This window comes from Lepisma saccharinum, chromosome 4 (genome assembly GCF_977018435.1).
Source record: "Lepisma saccharinum chromosome 4, izLepSacc3.1, whole genome shotgun sequence".
Classification (NCBI taxonomy): domain Eukaryota; kingdom Metazoa; phylum Arthropoda; class Insecta; order Zygentoma; family Lepismatidae; genus Lepisma; species Lepisma saccharinum.
Genome location: NC_139232.1, coordinates 31149535 through 31173823, shown reverse-complemented (window position 1 = coordinate 31173823; position 24289 = coordinate 31149535). Strand labels below are relative to the sequence as shown.

The window sequence follows — 24289 nt, the reverse complement described above, 5'->3', positions numbered from 1 at the left end:
CAAACATCAACATTCATTATTCCATGCAGATAAAGAACAACATGTTTCTGTTTCATTGTGGAGCTTTCAAACATCCATATATTTGCTATGATATCGTCTTTGAAAGACTCCAGATCTATTGTCAGTGTTAGTTCCAGTTGTAATCCCAGTGCTTTTCTTGTTGGGAAAACTAGGGGTCAGTACAAGAAACTTTCCTAAAATTAGAGCAGCAAAAGAGACTAAGAAAAATAGCAAAATAGACTGTAAAATGAATTCAGTCCTTCAATACTGTGCCATTTACATTAGTATTCTTTCAACAGGTACAAATCTCCGCTTATTTGGACAATGTTTTCGATGTTGCTGCTCTCATGGAGGATAGTGAAACTAAAACAGCAGCTTTGGAAAAAGTTGCAGAACTTGAAGATGAACTCGGACATGTAAGTTTATTTTTATATCTTCAAAAGCACTGTAAAGTGTTATCTAAGACATAAGTTCACGTAATTAAAAGTTAAATTTGAAAATGGTAGGAATTTCTTGAACTTGCATGGTCAAACATTTACTGATTTATTAATTGTGTTCCTTTTTCCATTAAATAAAATAATTTATTGGATCTTGCCATGCCAATTTCTGCAGAAACAATGGAATTACTTTAGTTGACAACTTAGTCTTGTTTTGTTGTATCTAGGCTCACGACAGGCTAGCGGAGTTTGAACGAGAGTCATTGGCAAAATTAGCAGAACTAGAAACTCAACTCGGTCAGATTAGAGCTGAGAGAGATGAACTTTTGGAAGGACGACGAGTGGTTGATGAAGAAATAGCCACATTACGACGAGCTGTGATGGAACAACAGGAAGAATCCCAGAACAGACAGTCTATGCTGGAATCAAAAATATACGAATTGGAAACACTTACAAGGACACTTCCTCGGAGTACAGGTATGTGTTTGCTGGTAATTTCAGGTTGTATGTGATGAGGACAGAGAGTTGTTTTTATGAATTAGTTGAATCTGAATGATTCAATAATCTTTGTTTTTCTTGTAGGAAATGTAGGATTTATAGTTAGGAAACAATAGGAAGTGGAAGAAAACTATTTTTTAGTTTGAGGAACCTCCATTAAAAATGAAATATAATGAGCCTAATTTGCGTGAAGATGCAAGTTAAATGCCTAATTTGTTATACGGGTGGTGCAAAATTCCGTTTACAATGCTTGGGAGGTGAATCGCCAAGTAAAAACAAGGAAAAAATGCCATGTGAAAAAATGTCGAAATCGGCACCGTTTGCGAGTGACAGGCGTGCGAAAATCGCCTCACACCATGTGTAAAGTACAATAACTCAAGAAGGAAGAAAGATGGTAATGTCGGATTAAAATAATACAAAGAAAGTCATGCCTGACGAATACAATGGTGCAGCAATTGAGGCCCAGTGTAAATTGCGCGAGGGGACTCTCAAAGAAAGTGGGGAATCCCCTGATGGAAAATATAGAAAATTTACTACTATTTTCTACATAACATTAATGTTGAGATCGGAATGTAGGCAGTAAAAATGACGACGTATGTTCACATGTTCCACTACTGCTGGGACACCGTCCCACACTCGGGAAATAGGAAATTGACCCGATAATGACGCTATGCCGTCAGATTACGCTGAGATTGATTTCAGCTAATTGATACAGAAAGCCCCACTAGAAACGCTGGAACTGTAGGTCACCTGTTACGTATTAGCGTTGGTGGATACTACGTACAGAGTGTAGTCGACCGTTGTTCTTCATGTCTGTTCTGCATGTCGCAGCGTGGAGTTTAGTCTGGTTGAATTGCGCCAAGGAATATTGTACGTAGAGTACGTATTCCCGTGTTCTTTCTCGGTTTGCAACAACTGCGTGGACCTGTGTGACATTACGTGGGTGCTAATAACGGTAGTTGTGATCCGTCACTCGGAGGGAAAGTGCCCCTGTTGCTGGGCAGTTCTCGAACAGGACAATGGCGGAGTACTCTACCCACGAGCTTGCTGATATGCATCTCGTTTGTGGAGAGGCAAACCGAAACAGCCGTGAAGCACGGCGTTCGTATCACGAACGTTTTCCCAATAGCACATGCACTCTTTCAAAGACTTGATGCTCGACTGCGTGAAACTGGATCTCTACTACCCCGTAGGTGGGATTGTGGAAGACCCCGCACTGTGCGCACTGTGCAATTTGAAGAGGACGTGTTGCGGGCGCGATACGAGACCGTCCTGGCACCAGCACACGTGTCATTGCTCGTACGCCACAAACTCACCATAGCAATGTGTTCCGCGTTCTTCAGGAGGAGGGATTGCACACATACAAATTGCATAAGGTGCACCACATACTGCCCACGGACTTTCCCCTACGCATGGATTTCTGCCAATGGTACGTGCAAGAAACTCTTGCCATTCCAGATTTCCCAACAATAGTTTTGTGGACCGATGAGGCAATGTTCACCAGGGACGGCATGTTCAATAGCCACAACAGCCACGTCTGGGATATGGACAATCCGCATGCAATCATTGTGCACCATCATCAACATAGGTTCGCAGTGAATGTGTGGCGTGCCGTAGTAGGTGACCACTTGGGTAGGCCCGTACATTTTGCACTCTACTTTGTGTGGTGGGAATGATCGGGTATTTCTACATGACGTATTACCCGAACTTTTGGAAAACGTGCCACTGGCAGGTAGACAACGTATCTGGTTTCAACACGACGGCGCCCCCGCACATTTCGACCGGGGAGCCAGGGCCTTACTCGGCGATCGTTGACTTGGCAGGGGTGGACCTTTACCGTGGCCACCTCGTTCCTCCGACCTCACACCACTGGATTTCTTTGTATGGGGAGAAATGAAAAGGCTCGTGTATGAAACCCCTGTGGAAAGTGCTCAGGACCTCGTTGCTCGTGTTAGTGCCGCTGCTGGGACAATTGGTGACATGCCAGAGGTATTTGACCGTACCAGACAATCAGTGCTTCGCCGATGCCATCTTTGTCTTGAAGTCAATAGCGGACATTTTCAACAACGTCTCTGAGTATACCGGTGATTGTGAGTCCCTATCAGCACCTCATAGTGCTGGAGATCGCTGAACTTCATACCATCGATCTGCATGTGCGGAGGTTGTTCGCTTCTCAATGGAATCCCTTCAAGATGAGCTGTGCCTGGAAATGTTACATGCCATTGTGTGCGTTTTCTCGCCATTCTCCGTCTTCATTCCTTCGAGAATTACCCACTTTCTTTGGGGAGCTCTCTTGTAGTATGTACAGCCTGACGTCATGTAGCCATTGTTTAACTTTTGTTTTTCATACTGCAAAGTAGTGTGTCAACATTAAGGGATTGAAAACATTTTTTTTATGATTTTCCGGTATTTTTTTCCATTTGCGACGGTGTCCCAGCAGTAGTGGGACATGTGGACATACGTCGTCATTTTTTACTGCCTACATTCCGATCTCAACATTATGTTGAAAATAGTAGTAAATTTCCTATATTTTCCATCAGGGGATTCCCCACTTTCTTTGAGAATCCCCTTGCGCAATTTACACTGGGCCTCAATTGCTGCACCATTGTATTCGTCAGACACGACTTTCTTTGTATTATTTTAATCCGACATTGATACCTTTCTTCCTTCTTGAGTTATTGTACTTTACACATGGTGTGAGGCGATTTTCGCACACCTGTCACTCGCAAACGGTGCCGATTTCGACATTTTTCCACATGGCATTTTTTCCTTGTTTCTACTTGGCGATTCACCTCCCAAGCGTTGTAAACGGAATTTTGCACCACCCTGTATAAGGGTTGCTTGGTTTAGTTATCCTAGCATAAATAATACATTTACAGTGTATTTATGCTAATAGAACCAAACCTAACGGACTTAACCTAACAACGTAGGCATTCCTCGAGAAACTTCACAAAACACAAGGTTGTCCTCATGTTGTGCGATAAGGACAACAAGTGAAGTCAGGGTCTCCTTTATCGCACAATGATCAGACAACCTTGAATAATAAAATAACCAAACAATTTGAAGGAAAACAATTTAGAAATAACAAAAATAATTTACAGCTATAAAGAAATGGAAACCAATATCCAAAAATAAAATGAAAACCATAAATACGGATGAAATCACGAAATAAAGAAGTTTAATCCTAGTAGAAATTAGCATCTTTACCCCATTAAAAGTCAAAGTTCGACCTGGCAACACTGTGTGTTTACAACTTGAATGTGGATACAGGAAAGAAGCTATGGTAAGTAATGTAAGAAAGTTTGTATTATTTCACAAAACAGGAACATCTAATTGAAAAATGCACAGTGCCAAATTGAAGCTCGAATTAAGTACTAGGAGTGAACATATATTTTTTTACACTGAAATGGTAAAACACAAGGGTCGATTGTGCAGTATAGCCTATAAAAGGTATCACTTATTGTGTGCAGACCAGTCTGAACAACATTTTAGGAAAAAATATCACAAATATAAAGTTAGTAAAACTTACAATTAAAGTGTAGACCTAATCTGGTATAACTTTTATGAAAAGCATAATTTTGTATCATCATAAATGAATATTTTTCAGTATATTTTTGTATGAAGTTTATTTAATTGTGACAAAAAGTTTAGATGCTGAATATAACCCAAGTTATAAAATGAAAAATCATTGGTACTACTTTACTATACCTGAGACACCTGGGAATCATTTCTTTCGCACTTTTTTACATTGCTAACGTACTATTCTGCATTCCGGAACACTTATTTAGATGAAATAATTTAATTTGTTAGGAAAGTAATGTATATTTCTTACATTTACGAGTACTTACTGTTCTTGTTTATTTCCACACACAACATGGCGATAGCTTACCGTTGATCGTTCCTTGAGCCAGAAAAACCATTGACGTTAGCCCAAAAATTCACGATAGCCCCACAAACCATCACGGGGACGAGGTATGCCTACTAGGTTAGGTTAGGCCTGTTAGGTTTGGTTCCATTAGCACTCCTTTCATTCAATTAAGCATATACGGACAATACGAGAGCGTATTCTGCTCTCATGCAGGAAGCAAATGGCGGCAGCAGCAAAAGCGCGTCGGAAATAGATTTTCGTACAAAACCACATGCAATTGCATTAAAATGAATCAAAATTACATTCCCGAACATCAACAACGCTACAGAAAATGATTTGCGTAAGTACTTTCTCCTGTAAATTTGAAGATATCTGTCTCAGGTATAGTAAAGTGTTACCAAATCATTAATTATGGTTGTATTCATTTTTATTTGACAATATCTATAGTGATTAATCAAAAATATTAAAACTATTTAATGATGTAATGTTTTAAAGGTAAGAAGTTGAAAAATGTTGAAGCTTCAGCCCTAGCTTATCTTATGGTTCACCCACACCAAGAATTTTTTTTTCCTTCTTTAAATTTGCAATGTGGCTATTGCATGGTCCTGTCAACTTCATGCTGTCCACAGTCAATATGAATGTTGCATACACATACAGTTCTGTCTCTACTACAGAAAATAAGCTAAATCCCATGATGCAACAGCTCTCTCAATACCAAGGCTTGCCAAGTGGCTTTTTATTGGGTGATACATAGTCAACTTCCATCACCACCCTTTTCTGGCATTCTAGTCTGTTACTTCTTTTCAAGAGCTCCCCAATTATCCTTACAATACTGGGTCAACACTGAAATTTTTGGGACCCCACCAGGACCCAAACCTGCAACGGCTTCCACCAAAGTTGGAAGAGCTAACCATTTCGCGGTATAGGTGTAGTATGTCTCCACATTGGAAGAAGAAGAAAGACAATAAGTGTAGGTCTCCACATTTGAATAGGTAGGAAGTTCTTCATTTTTGCTTGTTTTCTTTATTGTACTTTCACGTAGGTTAGGTTAGGGGTGTTCATTGAACACTGCAAATCTGACTCAATCAGGACTTTTAGAAGAATGATACTCCTAACCTAACCTCACCTAAAGTAAAATAATGAAAACATACAAAGGATCAGTCCTTCCGATTTGTGTATGTCTAGAATGTGGATACATACTGCCGTGATTAAATGTGGAGACATACTACACCTATACCCCATTTGGCTACATGGGTCCCCTATTACAAATATAAAGTCTGTACAATTATCAGCTAGTTTAATAATCTGATAATAATTTGTAATAATGACAATCCCTACATTAATTGTTCTTCAATTTTTATTAAATACCTTTCCTCACATCTTCCAGGTAGCAGCGGAACGGGATCAGGAGCAGGCCCACCATTGCCTCCACCTCCTCCAGTGGAGCCTGCTGCCCCTCCTCCTCCCCCACCTCCTTGCCCACCCCCTCCTCCTGGGTCAGTGAAGAGTCCTCCAGTTGCACCTCCCCCTCCTGGCATGATGCAGGCACCTGATGGTGCAATGACAATCAAGAGGAAGGTGCAGACGAAGTACAAATTACCCACACTCAATTGGATTGCTCTAAAACCTAACCAGGTATAGTTTCATTTAAACTATTACTTCATTGAAATAAATGTACAGTTTTCGTATTAATATTTTGTGACCTTTGGACTGTACCAGCAAAAAACAAAGAAGTTTTTTTTTTATATTCCTCTTTTTTTCAAAAAACTGCTGTTGGTATAACAAATTCTGAAATAATATCCATTTAGAATTCCTTCTGTAGCATTCAAATTAATTTTCATGTAGTTTGCTTTCACTCGAAACTATTGCAGATATCTAGACAACAGTGAAACAAACTGCTTGAAGATTGACTTGAATTCTGAACAGACGTAATTTTTCACAATTTGGAATATAGCAGTGATTTTGCAAAAGGATAAAAAAATTTGAAAAGTCATGCTGGATAGGACAAAAGTCCAATGGCACCTTAATGTCTGTAACCTTCACTGTGTAAATCAAAAACAGCAGTATCGTTTGTCTAGTTACAATTTACATTTTGTCAAGTAATATACCATAAGAATGAAAATACCTTTTCTCATATCTGTTTGAGATGACAGCTAAGCTCTGCAACTACTAATATATTATTTTATGTTTTACATTACTTGTATTATTTCACATATTTACTTGTATTATTTCACATATTTGCATATTTGTTTTGTTTTCAGGTTAGGGGGACAATTTTTAACGAACTTGATGATGACAGACTTCACAACATTATTGATTTCGGTGAATTTGAAGAGAAATTCAAGATTGGTGTTGGTACTGCATTTACGAATGGTGATGACATGGATGGTTTAACTACCTTCCCAAGTAAAAGGTTCAAGAGGCCAGAAAATATTACCCTTCTGGAACACACGAGACTGAGAAATATTGGTATGTTTTTCAATGTATATCAATAAAATTAGGAGATTTTCCCTTCTTACAACTTTATTAAGCTGAATGTAATGGATGAGTGGTCTCTCCAGAAATATTTGTAGTAAGGTTCAGGCCAATTATATAAATTAGACAAATATATATATATAATTTGCCAATTATTAATATTATTATATTGTTTGGAAAAACTTTGGCTTGATACACCTTAACTTTTTCAACATACTGAAATGAATAGTTACTATTTTTTGTTGATATTTACACTGTTCAAGAAAAATCTTTGAAATTAAGGGGAAAATTTTAGTCGTAAAGTTTTATGTTCCAAGCCTGTCACATAAAAAAAAATATCATTTTTTTAGAATTTTGAAAGCTCATTTGTCATTTGATTTGCTTTTATTTCTTGCTTTTAAGTCCATTTTGTACACAGATAGGCTAATCGAGACTGGACCTACAGTTTAAAGTGGGATCTGACTCGGAGCCACTGTACAATGAGCTCATTTGTCGTATAATGTGAAATAATGAAGTTCTGAACTGGGTCCTGCACTTTTTGGAGGCAACTCATTTTTTTTTATTTGTTTATTCTGTTGGAATAGTACTTTACTAGACTTGATTTCTGTTATCTACTGGCTAGTTTGACAGTCAATAAACTAAACTGATTTGAAATGAATGATGTTTCAAAGTATTTTTAAACATTTTCTTGAATACGGAGAAACTAGTACTCACTTTTATCCTGTTTTTTCTTCTTTTTCGATTAATTTCAGTGGCCACTGCCACCATCCTCGTTGGAACTTGCTGCACTGTTGCTTGGCGTGTGTCTTTTGTTCGTAGTTCTCTGGCTGCCGCTAGGTGCAATGTGCGTCTTGGCATGTCATCTGCTATTTCCAGGCGATAACTGCTGTAGTAGGGGAATCCAAGTGTGGTGCGCATTGACATAGTAGATATGTACAGTTCAATCCCCATAGACCTAGCACTGCGTTCAGTTGAAAGATGGCTGACAACTAACAGAATCCCTGCCCTAGAGGTACAAGAGATAACCAGACTATTGGAAGTTTGTCTAAAACACAATTACTTTCAGTTTGAAGATAAATTCTACAACCAATCCGAGGGCCTTGCGATGGGCAACCCGCTATCAGCTCCTTTAGCCAACATCGTCATGCACCTGGCTGAAAAAGAGATACTCCACACTCCAGAACTACAATGCATCCGATATGGAAGGTACGCGGACGACACAATAGTCGTATACAAAAAGACAGAGGAACTCAACCTTCTAGTAAACAAGCTAAATAGCATCCACCCCAGGCTTAACTTCACCGTAGAACAAGAAAAACTTGGTAAAATCAACTTCCTGGACATCACCATCAGCCGTGCACTAAACAAATTCACAACCACAGTCTACAGAAAACCGGATGCAGGCAACCAGTACATACATGCTCTCTCTAGCCATCCCCCTAAGCAAAAAGCCAATGTGTGACTGAACTTTTATCGAAGAGCCTTCTCCTACTGTGGCAAGGAAGAGGATCTGCGAGAGGTGATAGCCACCATCACTGAAATAGCCCTGAAACATGGCTACACTGAATCACAACTTTCCACTTGGTGCGGTAAAGCGGAAATACAGGTCAGACACCCTAACCTACCACAATCAACCCATCCACAAGCAACTCAGCCGCAATCAACCCCCAGCGACCAATATAAATGGTTTGCCTTTCCCTACCATCCCACCACTTCCAACCGCATAGCCAAAGTCCTTCTCCCATATGGCATCAAAGTAGCGCACAAACCCAATTCCAAAATAACTGATAAACTGAACAAGCACAAACGGTACTTCCTCTCCCCCCTTGACAACCCAATGCAAGGCTCATTACATCGGCAGGTCCATCAGATCTGTCAATGAGAGAATCCAACAGCACCTAGCAGATGCGAAAAAAGCCCAACCCACTACCGGTCTTGCTAAACATATTAAATACAATAGCCATAAAATTCAAAAGGTTCGGGTCAAACACACTGCCCACACCTGCATAGACACCAAAATCAAGGAAACGCACGCCATAATACACTTCCCGCACGAACTAAACATCGATAGTGGGCAAGCGCACCACACTTGGATTCCCCTACTACAGCAGTTATCGCCTGGAAATAGCAGACGACACACCAAGATGCACAGTGCACCTAGCGGCAGCCAGAGAACTACGAACAAAAGACACAAGCCAAGCAACAGTGCAGCAAGTTCCAACGAGGATGGTGGCAGCGGCCACTGAAATTAATCGAAAAAGAAGAAAAAACAGCTTCGCGGATAAAAGTGAGTACTAGTTTCTCCGTATTTATATACTACCGCGTCTCTCTTTTCCCAATTATGAATTTTCTTGAAGTTGTTTAAAATGCAGTGTCTACTACAAAAAGGTTCATATTTTTATTATATATACACATATTTTTACTAGCAGTTTTGAATAATTTGATCTGTCAGGTTTTTCTTTATTCCTCATGATAATAAGCTCTTTCTTCTTTTGCAGCTATATCAAGAAGAAAGATGGAAATGCCTGTAGAGAAAGTAATAGCAGCCATTAATGCCTTGGACCTGAAAACTTTGTCCCTTGAGAATGTAGAGATACTACAACGGATGGTGCCTTCAGATCAAGAGGTGAACTCCAACGTTCATTGAGTTAATGATTGTTAATATTCATAGTTACATGCAGTGCTTATGTGCATAACCACAGGCAAATACAGGAAGGTTCCTTAAGAAATAATGCACACAAATTTCACCAACAACTTTATAAGTTGAAGTATTGCACACTTATTTTTCAAATATTTGTAATATTATATGGTGTTTTGAACATTTGTCTGTAAAATGATACAGTTGAAATATCATGTAAAAAAAAAAAATAATAATAAAATAAGCCAATCATTTGCATACATACACTCTTTAATAATAAAGATACGTAGTTTATTTTTACAGTGCTATCCACAGCCAAATGTGTCCAAAATGTTTATATAACATGCATACAAGAAATATTTTGGTACATCAAAATTAAGTTAAAATCATTAACCTACTGGAAATTTGTACTGTTTACAGTAGGCAAAATCTACTGTTGTCTACTGTGTTCTCAGAATTATAATGAAACCCAATGGTTTTCTACCAAACATCTTAGTAGGTCTAACGTATAGCTAGCTACAACACACAGTAGGGGAACTACAAGTGAAAATATCTCCTCGGTATGATATTTAATGTGGTTTGGAGTGTGTTTACCTTAACATGGTGACTGTAAATATAACTTTTCATTACTTCTGATTAACAATTTTTTTATGTCTATTTGAAAATCTGAGCACAACATATGTTTCAAAACACCTATTGATCTACTGAAAACAGTACAGTACAATAGAGGAATCAGTATTATATTTAATATGGCATGTATTGTGCTGAGCTTAAAACTGTGACTGTAAATATAACTTTTCGTTCCTCCTGATTAATATTTTTTCATACATCTGTTCGAAAATCTGAACACAATAAATGTTTCAAAACACCTATTGAGCTACTGAATACATAAATAGTAATAATAAATCAAAGACGCCCTGTACATACTTGAAATTCCAAATGGCAACACTGTTAAATGCTTTGTAGTTTCATGTGCATTAAAACTGAATGTTTTATTCCACAGACAAAAGCATACAGAGAATATGTAGCAGAGAAGAAGAATGTCAACATGTTGACTGATGAAGACAAGTTCCTTATGCAGTTGGGCAAAGTGGAGAGGTTGCCAGCAAAACTTGGCATAATGAGCTACATAGGAAATTTCTTCGACAATATGCACCTTATCCAGCCAGTAAGTGATATACCATTCTTCCTATGTCTCACTTTAAAGCATTAGTAAAAAATATTTTTGGATATACACATCTATAAATTAGTACTTAAGTGGTTCTGGATAGAGCCAATACTTGAACATTGAAACAACTTAAAACTTCTTTAGAAAGTTCTTTAGATTTTTTATGAATATTAATACATAAGTATTGTATTGGAATCATGTTATAAAAATGTAAATATGAGTTGGGATATAAGGTAAACAGAATATCAAAATATTTGTCATTTAATCACAAGATGAATTTTCCCCACAGTGCAAAATAACAGCAAATTTGGTTTTTGTGCATAATTTCAATATTATTTAGACCAAGAGAAAGTATTGTGCAGCATGTTGTGGGCTTCCTCAAGTTACCCAAACTGGTAAAATGCCTGCTGGTATTGCTCAGTATCGATACATCAGTATAACATTTTATGAATAAAGTTGTAAATACCAATGCAATAGTCATAAAAATACTCTGTAATTTAATGAATGATTCAATCATTATTACATTGTCTTCATGCAAATAACAGTACCATGGTTTTTCACAATGAATTTTTAATGTGCTGCTGCTTTTTGCAAGTCAAACCATATTCTAGTAATGCATTTGGATACTTCATTAAAATCATTGCCATTTTATATTAGATTGGTACAATTTTGATTGTAGAAACTTAAATTTTATATACTTACTTTATCAGCATCAATAATTTCTGGTAAATAAATATTTCCATCTCTTTCAGCAAATTCATGCTATCATATCTGCCTCCAGTTCAGTGAGAAATTCAAAGAAGCTTCGTAAAATTTTGGAGATCATTCTAGCATTTGGAAATTATTTGAATAGCAGTAAACGAGGTCCAGCATATGGTTTCAAGCTTCAGAGTCTGGATACGTTGCTGGACACAAAATCAACTGATAAGAAGCTGTGTCTACTGCACTATATTGTGGACACTACAAAGTTTAAATTTGGAGACCTGATGAATTTCGACTCTGAATTGTTGTACATTGATAAAGCTGCTACAGGTAATACAAGAGCATTCACTATATAATTTACGTTTGTTGCAGACAAGATCTATTCAGTCAAGTTCCTATAATCATGGTATAGAGCTTCCAAATTGCTAAAATGCCTCCTGTTCCTCGTGCCAGTTACCTGGGGGTGTTCCTCGCTCAGGATGAAATTTTGTAGGAGTGCCAAGAATTCCCTCTATCATCTTAAAATTCTCGTGTGTTGTGATATGATGGAATAGTAAACTGACACACTGATGAGTGATTGTGTTTTTGTTCCTTGTCTTTTTTATCAATTCACAGTTCATCCTCACCATCACATTTAATATAGAGGCAGAAAAGCAATAAAAATTAAGTAAAATAGAAACTTTTCTGCTGTCTTTCTCTTTTATAAATCATTCAGTTCCATTAGAGAAGGGCACTTACTGCTTCCAAAGTTTACAGAGAACAAAATAATCACGTATTTTTTTAATATAAGGGTCAATCAGTGGAAAACAGGCCACCCTGTATAACTATGAAAGTGTGTGCTCACCTTATAAGTAATTCCCTTGGCGTTGAGACATTTGTCCCATCATTCTGGCAGTAGATCAATGGCAGCCCTGTAGAAGGTGTGGGGGGGGGGGGAGGTTGCTGCAACAACCAATCACTCACTGCATCCTTGACCTCAACGTCCAAGTTGAACCGGCGACTACACAGTGCCCGTTTCAGTGCACCGTAGATGGCATAATCGCATGGAGGACATGTCCAGGTTATAAGGTGAGTGCTGGAGTGTTTACCACCGAAATCTATGTAACAGGTCCGGGACAACATTGGCCGTATGCAGACGTGCATTATCATGCAACACCATCACCCCACATGACAGCAAACCCGGTCTCTTGGATTTTTGGCCTACCTGATGTGCCATTAAAGTTTCTGTGTACCGCATGTCAGTTGCACCTTTCTCACAGAATTCGATAAGCAAGGTCCCCTTGTGGTTGAATAACAATGTGAAGAGCACGTGACTGCGGGAACTCTGCATAGCCTTCACTTTCTTCGGTGGTGGCAAGTGGGGCTGCTTGCACTGCTGACTTTGCCACTTGGTTTTATGGTTCATACAGATGGCACACAGATTCATTCCCCGTAACAATTCAACAGAGGCAATCGCTGCGTTCCTGGTTGTATTGGAGGAGCATCTCTAGTGCCATTCCCATGCAAAGCAGCTTTGTTCTGCGGTCAGATTCTGGGGAACCCATTGTGCGCACACCTCCCATTCCTGGAGGCAGTGCTTCATGATGTTAAACACCGTGCCGTGACTTGCCCTTGTGGTCTGTGCAATGTGCTCTGCTGTACACCGTGGATCCTGTTGCATGATGTCATTCACATGTAGGATGAGGTCATCATTTGCAACAGTAACAGATGGTCCAGGTCGTGGATCATCTTGCAGTGACATTCTTCCTTCGCGAAACCTCAGACTCCACTCTTTCACTCACGACAGAGATAAACAATGTTCCCCTGACATTGCCCTCATTTGGCAGTGAATGTCTCGCTCGCGTACTAGCTCCTTCTGCCACCAGGAAACACACAACTGCTCACTGCTCTTCCTTACTGGGCTCCATGGTATGTCGGATGGCAAGTCCCTGATGTCTGCACTTCACACAAGCCTGTGGTGTGACTGCCATCTACAATGGAACCCCTTTACAGTGGCAGACACGTTAAGATATACAAGGTGGCCTGTTTTCCACTGCCTGACCCTTATACAAGAAGTGAAAAAAGTACCAGCAAATAATTGACTTGATTAATTAAGCTTTGCAATTTAATTAATCAAATTTCCTGTATTTTCAATATTTTAGCTTGTTTAACTTCAAGTTTTTACACTTTTTAAAACGTTTCTATTCGTATAGCAGAAATAATGTTGCCTACAATTGCACTATGGCCATACAGCGATGAACCACATTTTTGTGTGTTGTTCAGATTTTCCTGTCTCGATGTTTTTCCTAATTTTTATTTTAGTTATGAGTGAATCCAGAATTCCTGACAAGTTTCTCTGCACGAAACAGAATTGCTTCTACAGGGTCCATTCTGAAAGTATCCGAACTGTCCACAGCACAGCACGAGAATTGGTCGAGGGTTCGGCTAAGCTGCACCAGGTGGCAGTGGGGTCCTTAACCTTCAAAACAAGGCCTCACTCAGTTGCCTGCGAGCAGTGGTTGAGGTGCAATCACTCGTGTTGTGTACACGGAAAAAATGTCGCGTCAAGAATTTGCAGTTGGTGGATTTGGTGAAAATGGAGCACACTTTGGAACAGCGCTACGCTGTGAAATTTTGTGTTAAATTGAAAAAAAAACTTTACGGAGACTTTAACCATGCTACGGGAGGCTTACGGCGAGGAAGTGATGTCCCGCACACAAGTTTACACATGGCACACGGTGTTCAAGGAAGGATGGGAGGTGGTCTAGGATGAACAACGCTCAGGGAGACCGTCCACGTCGAAAACGGAGGAAAATGTGGCCCATGTGAAAACTCTGTTAGACAAAGACAGGCGTTTAAGTCTCCAGATGATTGCAGAAATGCAAGTTTTTGAAATTGTTACCCAAAACTTGAACATGCACAAAATCTGTGCAAAAATTGTTCCGAAGATTTTGACGGCGAAAGTGTGGAACGTGTGGACGGTGACGAAACGTTTCTCTACCGAGTGATAACTGGGGAAGAAACCTGGCTATTTGAGTATGACCCCGAAAGCAAGAGACAAAGTTCAGAATGACACACCCCTACGTCCGCTTGTCGAAAGAAGGCCCGGATGTCAAAATCAAAGGTGAAGACAATGCACCTTGTCTTTTTCGACGTGAAGGAGGTCGTGCACAAAGAGTTTGTACCTGCTGGGACCACCATGAATGCAGCTTACTACAAAACAGTGCTTCAGCGTCTCCGACAGAGGGTCCAGCACGTCCGGTCTGACATCGCCGACAGGTGGGTGCTTCATCACGACAACACACCGGCTCACACAGCGCTGTTGGTAGGTGAGATTTGGCCAACATACACATGGTAACACTGCCTCATCCCCCTTACAGCCCGGACTTGGCACCGGCAGACTTCTTTTTGTTTCCCAAGGTCAAAAGGGTGCTCAAGGGGAAGCGTTTTGCATCAATTGAAGAGGTTCAAGCTGCCACGACCGCAGCATTAAAGAGGGTGTCAGTCAAAGACTTCCAGGACTGCTGTGACAGTGGAAACTTGCTATACTCGCTGTATTGAGGCTGAAGGTGCCTACATTGAAGAATGTTGAATGAAGCAGTTGTAATTGTCATCAATAAATTGTTTGCAAATAAATAAGTTCGGATACTTTCAGAACGGACCCTGTGTGTGTGTACGTGCAAAGAACACTGGGGGGATGACAGTGCGTGATAAGGGGTCAATGATCACCAACCAAGTAAACATCAATGGATCTGGGGTCAAGGGTGTCGGGTAAGAGGATTCTCTCCAGAGAGGGCTTACGCAGGCCATGAAATTAGTGAGCTTGAGAGGTTTGCTTTCCTTTCCCTTCAAGGGATTTAAAGGGATCCAAGGTCGTCTCACTCATCAGGAGATTCCACAGGCTGGAGGAAACTTTCCATACATTCACAGGCAAACAGTTGGAACTATATATTTGTGTGCTGGAAGTAAAGAAATGCATGAATCCGAAAAATGGTTTAACCTTTAGCCACCCGAGCCTCTTTCACATGTAACCCCCTTGCTGCCAGAGTCTATTTTCAGCAAAATGCAGAGTTTTATAAAAATGACTGTAGATCGGCTGCTAATTGCCATAGACAGACAAATGATATATAGTTTTACTCGGAATGAACCATAGATTCGGACTATATAAAATTTATGCACATTCGGCATATATATGGAGGGAGGAGGGGGGAGGAAACCGAATTCCACAATTTTTGAAGAAAAAAAATGGGGAGTTTCCCCCCCCCCCCCACCCTGACAAAAAGTACAAGACATTGTACTAATACACATGGAAATAATCGCTATAGTTATAGGAACACGAAAATAATTGCACTATTATCATATGACCAATAGAACACGACTTGTACTCCCAAAACGACATGTCTGTGTGCCACTGACTCTTTCAGAATATACGTAAGTGCACATTTGGTCAAAAAGTCTTTGGAAAAGAAGTACAAATATGATGTCTTTTGTACTTACCCTCTGCTGCTGCAGCTCCCATGCTTGGTCTGGAGCCATGACTCTCACTGATGGTACTCCATAAAACATGGCTCCAGACACATCACATGCGATGCAGCGGCACCTGCTGCGGCATTTGGTTCTTTGGCGTTCTTTGTAATAGTGCAGTTATTCTCAACCCCTCTTCCCCCCCCCCTTTTTTTGGCGACATGGAAAATTTGTTGTGTTACCAGTCTATTTTCCAGTGGTGGAAGAAAAGAATTGCTAACAAATCCGGCCTTTGTTTGTCGGAATTATTTTTCCTTTGTGAGGAAGCTGCACCAAAAAAAATGCCATTTTCCCACCTTTTTTGTTTGACACCAAGACGTGCAAGAGTCATAATTGTTTAATATGTGTGTTAACAATAATGTAAAAGAAGAAAATCTCAAATCCAGCCAAAAATAGCGACATTATAACATAAAAACTACGATCATGCTAGAGGATCTCGATCGAGACGCTCTGGATCCAAGTGGTTACATGTAGGATCTCGACCGAGATGCTCAAGATGTAAAAGGTTAAAAGAATATCACAGAAAAAGAAAAAGGAAACTTTTTCCATTGGCCTACCCTAGATCACGGCTTCTCAACCGCCAGGATGCTGCCTGGTATCAGTTATACTGGGCTGCGAGAGATTCTCCTGGTTCATTATTTTAGTTTTCTGAGCATTTTTCATGAATAAGTATTTTCTACTGGAAATACTCTGAAGATAACAATATTTGTGATTATCAATTGAGTAATTAAAAAAGAAACTCAAACTCTGGCTTGATATTACTGCAGAAGGAAACAATTTAATGTTTCAGTTTTACTCTGATTATATTATGGAAGCAGATGATTTCTGTTCACAGATTTTACTTTCAGATATCATTGCAGTTTGGATAAGATGATGTTGTTCTCATTTCAAAAGCACGATCCTGAACATAATGATCAACGAGTAATTTGATAAATTTGAAAACTAAATATTCAAATTTACATAAGGCAGAGTGGTTAGAACAGCACCCTATGATGCTAGTGGTCCCAGTTTCTAATCCCGGCATGGATGTTCTTTGTGAGTATCCCCTCATCATTGGATCATATCATCACTTACCCTCATTGTTGCAATTAGATAAAAGTGTGAGAAAAGCAATACTAATAACAAAAATCAAATAAAAACCTACTTTACATGAAACATCAATACAATTTCTTGTTTATTTTTCTACCACATATCTTTGTGAAACTGCATTTTCTGCCATGACTGTAATTAAAATGAAACAGAGCAACCACCTGCAACTTGTCTTCATTTGGCTATTACTTTGTTTCATTTCTGAATTAATAAGCTAATGGACAGGAAACAGCAAGAGCATACCTTCTGTGTATGTGAGGTCCTGTTGTTTGAGCAGCACAAATGTTTTTTTTTTATCTCTGTTGGACTTGACTGAGTTTTGGTAATTTTGCACAATGTACGCGAAAGAAAATTGAGCTCACTTACCGCGCATCGCATTGTAGCAAAAAACTCCTTCTCTGGTGTGGAGGACCATGATGTTGTATTTCATAGGGTTGATTAAACTTGGATGTTTAGTGGAATGATACTCACTGATATGAAACAATGATATACTACACGTTTACAGAAATTTGCTGTAATGCAAAGTGATGGCCATAATGAAGCACTGCATATGCTTCGCCATATTGTCTCGTGCACTGCTCGAGAGTCACTCTCCTGGGTTTGAGAGTATGCATTGGCAATGCAAAACTTATTAATTGTGATCTTGGAGACCTTCAAAATCTAAGTTGTAGTAAAAGAAACTAAGTTTTCAATAACACTGGGGAACAGTGAAATTGCAGCACAGTGTTTGAGAGCTAATTTAGGACGATTTCATGCTGCTGAATAATGATATAATAATATATTTCCTGAATTGGCTCTAATTTATGAAATAAATGCAACTAAATCAAAATGGCGGAAACATAAGACATACATATAAATGAACTTCCAACAACAATTTAATATTTATTTTTGTGATTACAATAATTATTATAAAAATAAATTTATATAGGCCTATGATCATAATAATTAAGAAAATATGTACACAATGAAGTAACAAAGTATGTGAAACGTTTTCTATACGATTTCCTGCTGTATTGCTTTTTAGGACAATCCCTCTAAGCTCCAACAGTAGTCGGCCATCATATGGCGATCCCACCGTCCCTGGTACCTTTCTTCCATTATCCTTATATCCTGATGGAACCATTCTCCCTGTTCTTCACTAAAATCACCAAGGTTCTCAGGGAATCTGTCAATGTAGCTATGTAGAAAATGTATCTTCACACTCGTATTAGCTCCCAATTTCTAAACATTTTTCAGCATATTTCCAACTATATCGCGGTAGTTTTCTGCTCTGTGATTCCCCCAAAAGTTTTTGAGGACGGACACAAAGCTCAGCCAGGCCTCAGATTTGATGTAAGACATGCAAGTTGTAAAATTGGCATCATTTATAAGTGTACGAATTTGTGGTCCATCAAAGATTCCTGCCTTCAATTTTTCTATACTTAGTCCTGGAAAAGTGTGGCATATATATTTGAAACAATCAACACTTGTATCTAAGGCCTTGACAAACTGTTTTATCAACCCAAGTTTAATATGCAATGGTGGAAGGATGATTTTGTCCCTATCTATCAGCGGTTCATGAATGATATTAGCTTTTCCCACTGTAATATTTTCCCTTGGGGGCCAGTGAATTTAAAGGAAAGCTACAAATGTTAATGATAGGACGACTAATGAGGGACTCATACTCAGAATTGGACAGCCTTTCTCGAAAGACATATGATCTCCACATAACATTGTCAAATTCTTTGCATCCACTCATATGGGATAAAGTAAACAGAGCTACACAAGAAGTTGTAGAACACTACAGCAAGCTTTCAGAAAGGAGACTTGATAGGAAATTCTACCAGCTAATTCAAGAAGAACAAGTTATATACAACAACAATGAAAGCAGGGAAGCAGTTAATGTCACTGGTAAAATAGAAGCTAAGAACATTGACAACAGATTATTTATAAATCTTACGGATATTGAGGTACCTGATGAGTATATAGAAATTTTTCAATTCGGAATGAAATTTTCAGTTGGTAGTGCTTATATACACAAGGAAGATTTTGTGATTTCAATAGAGAAAGCACTGAATTTCTTAGATGATTAGGAGGAAAAGAGAAAATTACGAAGTCTCACACATGATGCTCTTGATGAACGGTTAAGTTTTGAATACAACAGAAGAAATAACAGAGGTCCAAAATACACAGAACGGGAGAAGGAGCATATAAGGTTGGGGAAAAAAGTTCATGGTTTCAAGATCTGGTTGAAAGAAAACAACATTTTCTTAATAAAATCGGACAAGGAAAATAAACCTGTCCTTATCCGAATTAAGGACTATAAAGAAAAAATGGAAGAATGTTTCAAAGTAAACAATTTCACAGAAACCTCTCGAAACCCTATAACTAAAATAATAAATGAGGTAAAGAAAGTAATTGAAAGCAGTATCACGATACCAAGAGAAATGAAGAAAAAACTCATTGTCAAAAATTCAACCCTGCCGATTGCCTTTGGACTACCAAAAACTCACAAACCGGGAACTCCAATACGACCCATCATTGCAACTTTCACACATCCTGCATACAAACTATCCAAATATTTAGTTAAAAGACTTGCTATAATTAAACAACAAACACCATTCAGTGTTAAAAATGCATATGAAGTGAAACAGAAACTAAAAAATATTGTTTGGAATAATGAGTATCGTATTGCAAGTTTTGATGTTGAAAATTTATATCCTAGTGTCCCAATAGAAGGTGCCACAGATGCATTACACAGATGGCTTATTGAGATGAAGGTTAACCCAGTAGAATCATGGGAAATGGTTCGATGGTTTACTGTATGTGCAAATTACAATTACTTTATATTTGATGTCAAAATCTATCATGAAAGTAATGGTCTATCAATGGGAAACCCAGTATCCGGAATGATCTCCAGCATTTTCCTTCATTACATAGAATCTCCAATTGTTAATGCGATAGGTGCAAATATCAAACTCTACATCAGATATGTAGATGATGTGCTAATTATTACTAAAAATGAGAACACCATCATGGACGTATTTAAATTGTTATATGAATCACATCGTCGCATAAAATTCACTTGCGAACCCATGAATAACAATGTAATTTCTTTCCTTGATCTGCAAATTAAGACAACTGACTCAACAATTCAAACATCAGTCCATATGAAAAAATTAGGGGGGGAAAAATACATCCATGCCAAATCAGAACATTCGCGTATAACAATGGATAACATATTTTTAAATTTTTTCCTGAGAGCACAAAGACTACGTTCTAATAATGAGGATATCAAAAATGAAGAAGAAAGGCTTTTTAATATAGCAAAAGAAAATGGCTTTCACACGAACAGAATAAACCAAATCAAAAAACAAGTCGCAAGAAAACTAAAGGAAAAGAGAAATACAGACAAAGATGAAAAGTCTGTTGAAAAGAAAATTGTGTGCATTCCATTCCACAAGGGATTCTCACATAAAATTGCAAAAATTTTTAGAAGTTTTAATTTCAAAATTGTTTTTAAATCACCAAGAAGTTTGGAATGTACATTTAATGAATTCAAAATGAGAAACTCTCTACCAGATGTGGAAACCACAGGAATATATAATATAAGTTGTTCATGTTCAAAGGATTATGTGGGACAAACAGCAAGGAATATGGCAATAATATGGCACGAACACGATTTGGACATTATAAATCTAAACCCAAGAACAGGTTTGTCAACTCATATCATCGAAGAGAAGCATTTGATTAAAAAGAGAAGGGTTTTAAAAAGATTAACGGGAAAAACAGAGTTGAATGTCTGGGAAGCTTCGTTCATTGCAGAAGAACACTGGAATAAATTAAATAATGAAAATGGTAACATAGATCCAGTATGGAGTTTTCTTTTTCGCAAATGGAGTAAGCCACCATCTTTAAAATGTAATGTAACAGAAAACATCAAGAGACTTTGTGAAAACAATGATGAATTTGAATTACCTGATGATATTTGGGATTCATAATTATTAAAAAAATCTGAAATAAAAATAAAACAGACTGCTTTTTTCACAGTTAAGTTGCTATATTACAACAATGGAACATTGACAACATCCATTATATAACAGATTCTTTTTGTTTAAAAAATTACTAACCATTGTTATAACTGTATCTTTAGTCAAAATGAAAATAAATGATGAAAGGAGCGTGTGTTCTCCTGAAACGTCACAAAGAAAAACTGTTTTCTTATGCTTGTAATAACCGTAAACTACAGGAAAATAATCAAACATTTATCCTCCAATGCTTTTCTCTAGTACGACTATCCCACAAACATAGGAGATATATTGCCTAGCAATGCTTCATAAGTTGCCTAGCAACAATTTAAAAATATATTAATCCACATGACGTGCCAAAGCTTCGTTTAACCCACTGTAAGTGTTTCCGACCGAACAGAAAAGAATCAAGATAATAAAAAAACAGGAATTTTGTAATCAGCTGCATGGTCGAAATATCGACCAAAATACGAGTAGCACCTTATATTCGATGGTCGATATATTGACCAAAATACGAGTAAAGGTTAATAGACCAAATGCCCTGAAATGTTTATATTCACATAGAATATGTCATTCGTATGTCAGTAATGATATTTTTGTGTTTCTCATGTGTTTTGAAACTTTATAGTTTATTTATGAATATAAATTTTAAACTAGCTTAGTGGATATGCTACATCACTGACAGTATATAGTACACTTGGACACTCAATCGTGTAGTTCGCAACACTGAGGAAATCAACAGACTGAAGCGATGGCAGTCTGGTTTTCTTTCCACCCTTGCCGATTGGGAAAAAGAATTTGCCTCCACAAAACATACCTTCCCATTGGATCCTTCAAGGTCGCTCGTTGATTTTTCAGGTCCTTGGTGGCATCGAATGCTACAGGCTGGCCAGGATGATGTTACGCAGATGTTTTGTTAACATGCCCGGAGAGGGTGTTGATGACCCCATATCGTAAAAAGACAAGCCGTGGAGACTTGCAGGTTCATTCTGCTGAGGCAACACGGAAGAAATAATGAAAAACCAAAAGAAGTAATTTGTAACAGTTATGCTGTGTGCCACCACTGCTGGCCTTGCTGTACCTGAGTGAACGCACAACATGCAATTGTTTCACCTGATTTTTTTCTTCCGCTGTATTTCCTGTGTGAAATTGTCTGTCATTGGTACTGAAATGACATCTGTTGCATTTGAAACACTGATGATGTTGATGGCATCTAGATTTCCTAGTGTGAAGCTCCTCCTCATGTTTTGGCATACAGGAGATGTGCTTTGTTTGCTTTTGCTTAAATTTCAATGAAGTACATTTGTGTTCCAAATCAAACAGCACTTATCTCTGATTTGCATTATACGTGGTTAATTCATAAATGTGCCTACAAATTGCACAACATAGAAGATTGATTGATTGAGTTGGTGTTTTAAGTCCACTTTATGCACAGTAAGGCTAACCAGGACTGGACCTACAACAATATAGAAGAAAATACAGTCTTAAAGTTATAATATTCATAATATATTGTATGGACAACCAAAGTTACTGTGATATAAAAATGTGTATTAGTTTGAAACTCAATGTATTGTTTTCTCACTTGTAGTATTTGCTCCTTAAGGTTTTCAAATGCTCTTGAAACTTGCATCAAATGCCCATGATTAGATTTTTTTTACTTGTTTAGATTACAGGATGCTTTATTATTCATGATAGATGTGAGTGTTATTGAATTTGTGCATTTACTGTTCAGATTTGTTTATCATGTAAAGAATTTTTTTACATGTGCTAATACAGTTTATCTCATCAAGCGAGGTCAATATCATTTTCCTCTGGAAGAAAGCTAGGATTTTAAATTACAGAATTTAATAATTTTTCATATTTGGAAAATGAGACGCAGTAGTAAATAAATACAAAGAACCTTAGTAGTCACTTTTTCCACAAAGCTGCTTTTCGTTCCTCTATTAATTTCAGTGAACCGAAATTAACAGAACAATAAGAAACTGCTTCACGGAAAATGTGTGTACTAAGTAGGGATGTGACGAAGCTGAAAATTTACCAATGCCGATGTACTCACCGATAATTTTTGGAACCGATACCGATGCCGATATTTAACCGATTCCGATATATAAGATTATTAAACAGAAATGGGATGTTATTTTCAGCATGACAAAAATAAATTTGCTATGTACATTTCTATTGCATATCATATGTATGTATATACATATATATTCTCAAGAGATGCGAATGTACATTTGCATCTACAAAATGTTATGTGAACCTTTAAGAAGAACATGGATTCTCAAGAGATTAAACATTAGTACACAAACAGTTCTTTGAAATGCAAAATGAATTCCTGTTCTGCCAGATTCAACTTCAGAAACACGAGATTTGGAAGAACTTCAGGAAGTAACCTACTTCTTCTCTTATCTCAAATCTGTTCAGCAACACTGAACACTCAATCACTGAATACTGATGCAGCAGGTATGCCCAAGTATTTTCTCAGGACTTGCTTCAGGTTTGAATATTCATTTTTGAATTTCCAATACAACAGCAGATCCTGGTTCAGCAATGTACTGTTTTATTTCCGATTTATAGTTAGGTTGATCCTCTGAATGAGTTTGCAATAATTTTATTACAAAAACTCGACAATAATGACTAATCATAACCAAATTTTCAATAAATCTTACAAAACTAGAATATAAAACTTATTAGAAGGTAAAAACTCTAGTATAATCTGTACCGGTTTAAATATCGGATTTTTGCCGATTCCGATACCGATGCCGATGTGTCAATTTCGGCCGATTTTCATACATCTGTAATCGGCTTCGGCACATCCCTAGTACTAAGGTTCTCTACATTTAAGAATTTTTGTTCAGAAATCTGCCCTTAAGAAATAATGTTTATTAAGAAGCACTGCTATAA

General features: G+C 38.0%; 1 protein-coding gene across 3 annotated transcripts in view; it reads left to right on the top strand.

The window, feature by feature from the left end:
- Frl (formin-like protein) overlaps nt 1–24289 on the top strand; it is a 251620-nt gene that overhangs the window by 209560 nt on the left and 17771 nt on the right. For all 3 annotated transcript variants that reach the window (XM_083120387.1, XM_083120386.1, XM_083120388.1), the window contains exons 10-16: nt 300–416; nt 665–914; nt 6191–6438; nt 7065–7272; nt 9777–9904; nt 10920–11084; nt 11837–12116. In XM_083120387.1, the coding sequence (XP_082976513.1) occupies nt 300–416; nt 665–914; nt 6191–6438; nt 7065–7272; nt 9777–9904; nt 10920–11084; nt 11837–12116 (1396 nt within the window). The remainder of the gene's footprint in view (nt 1–299; nt 417–664; nt 915–6190; nt 6439–7064; nt 7273–9776; nt 9905–10919; nt 11085–11836; nt 12117–24289) is intronic.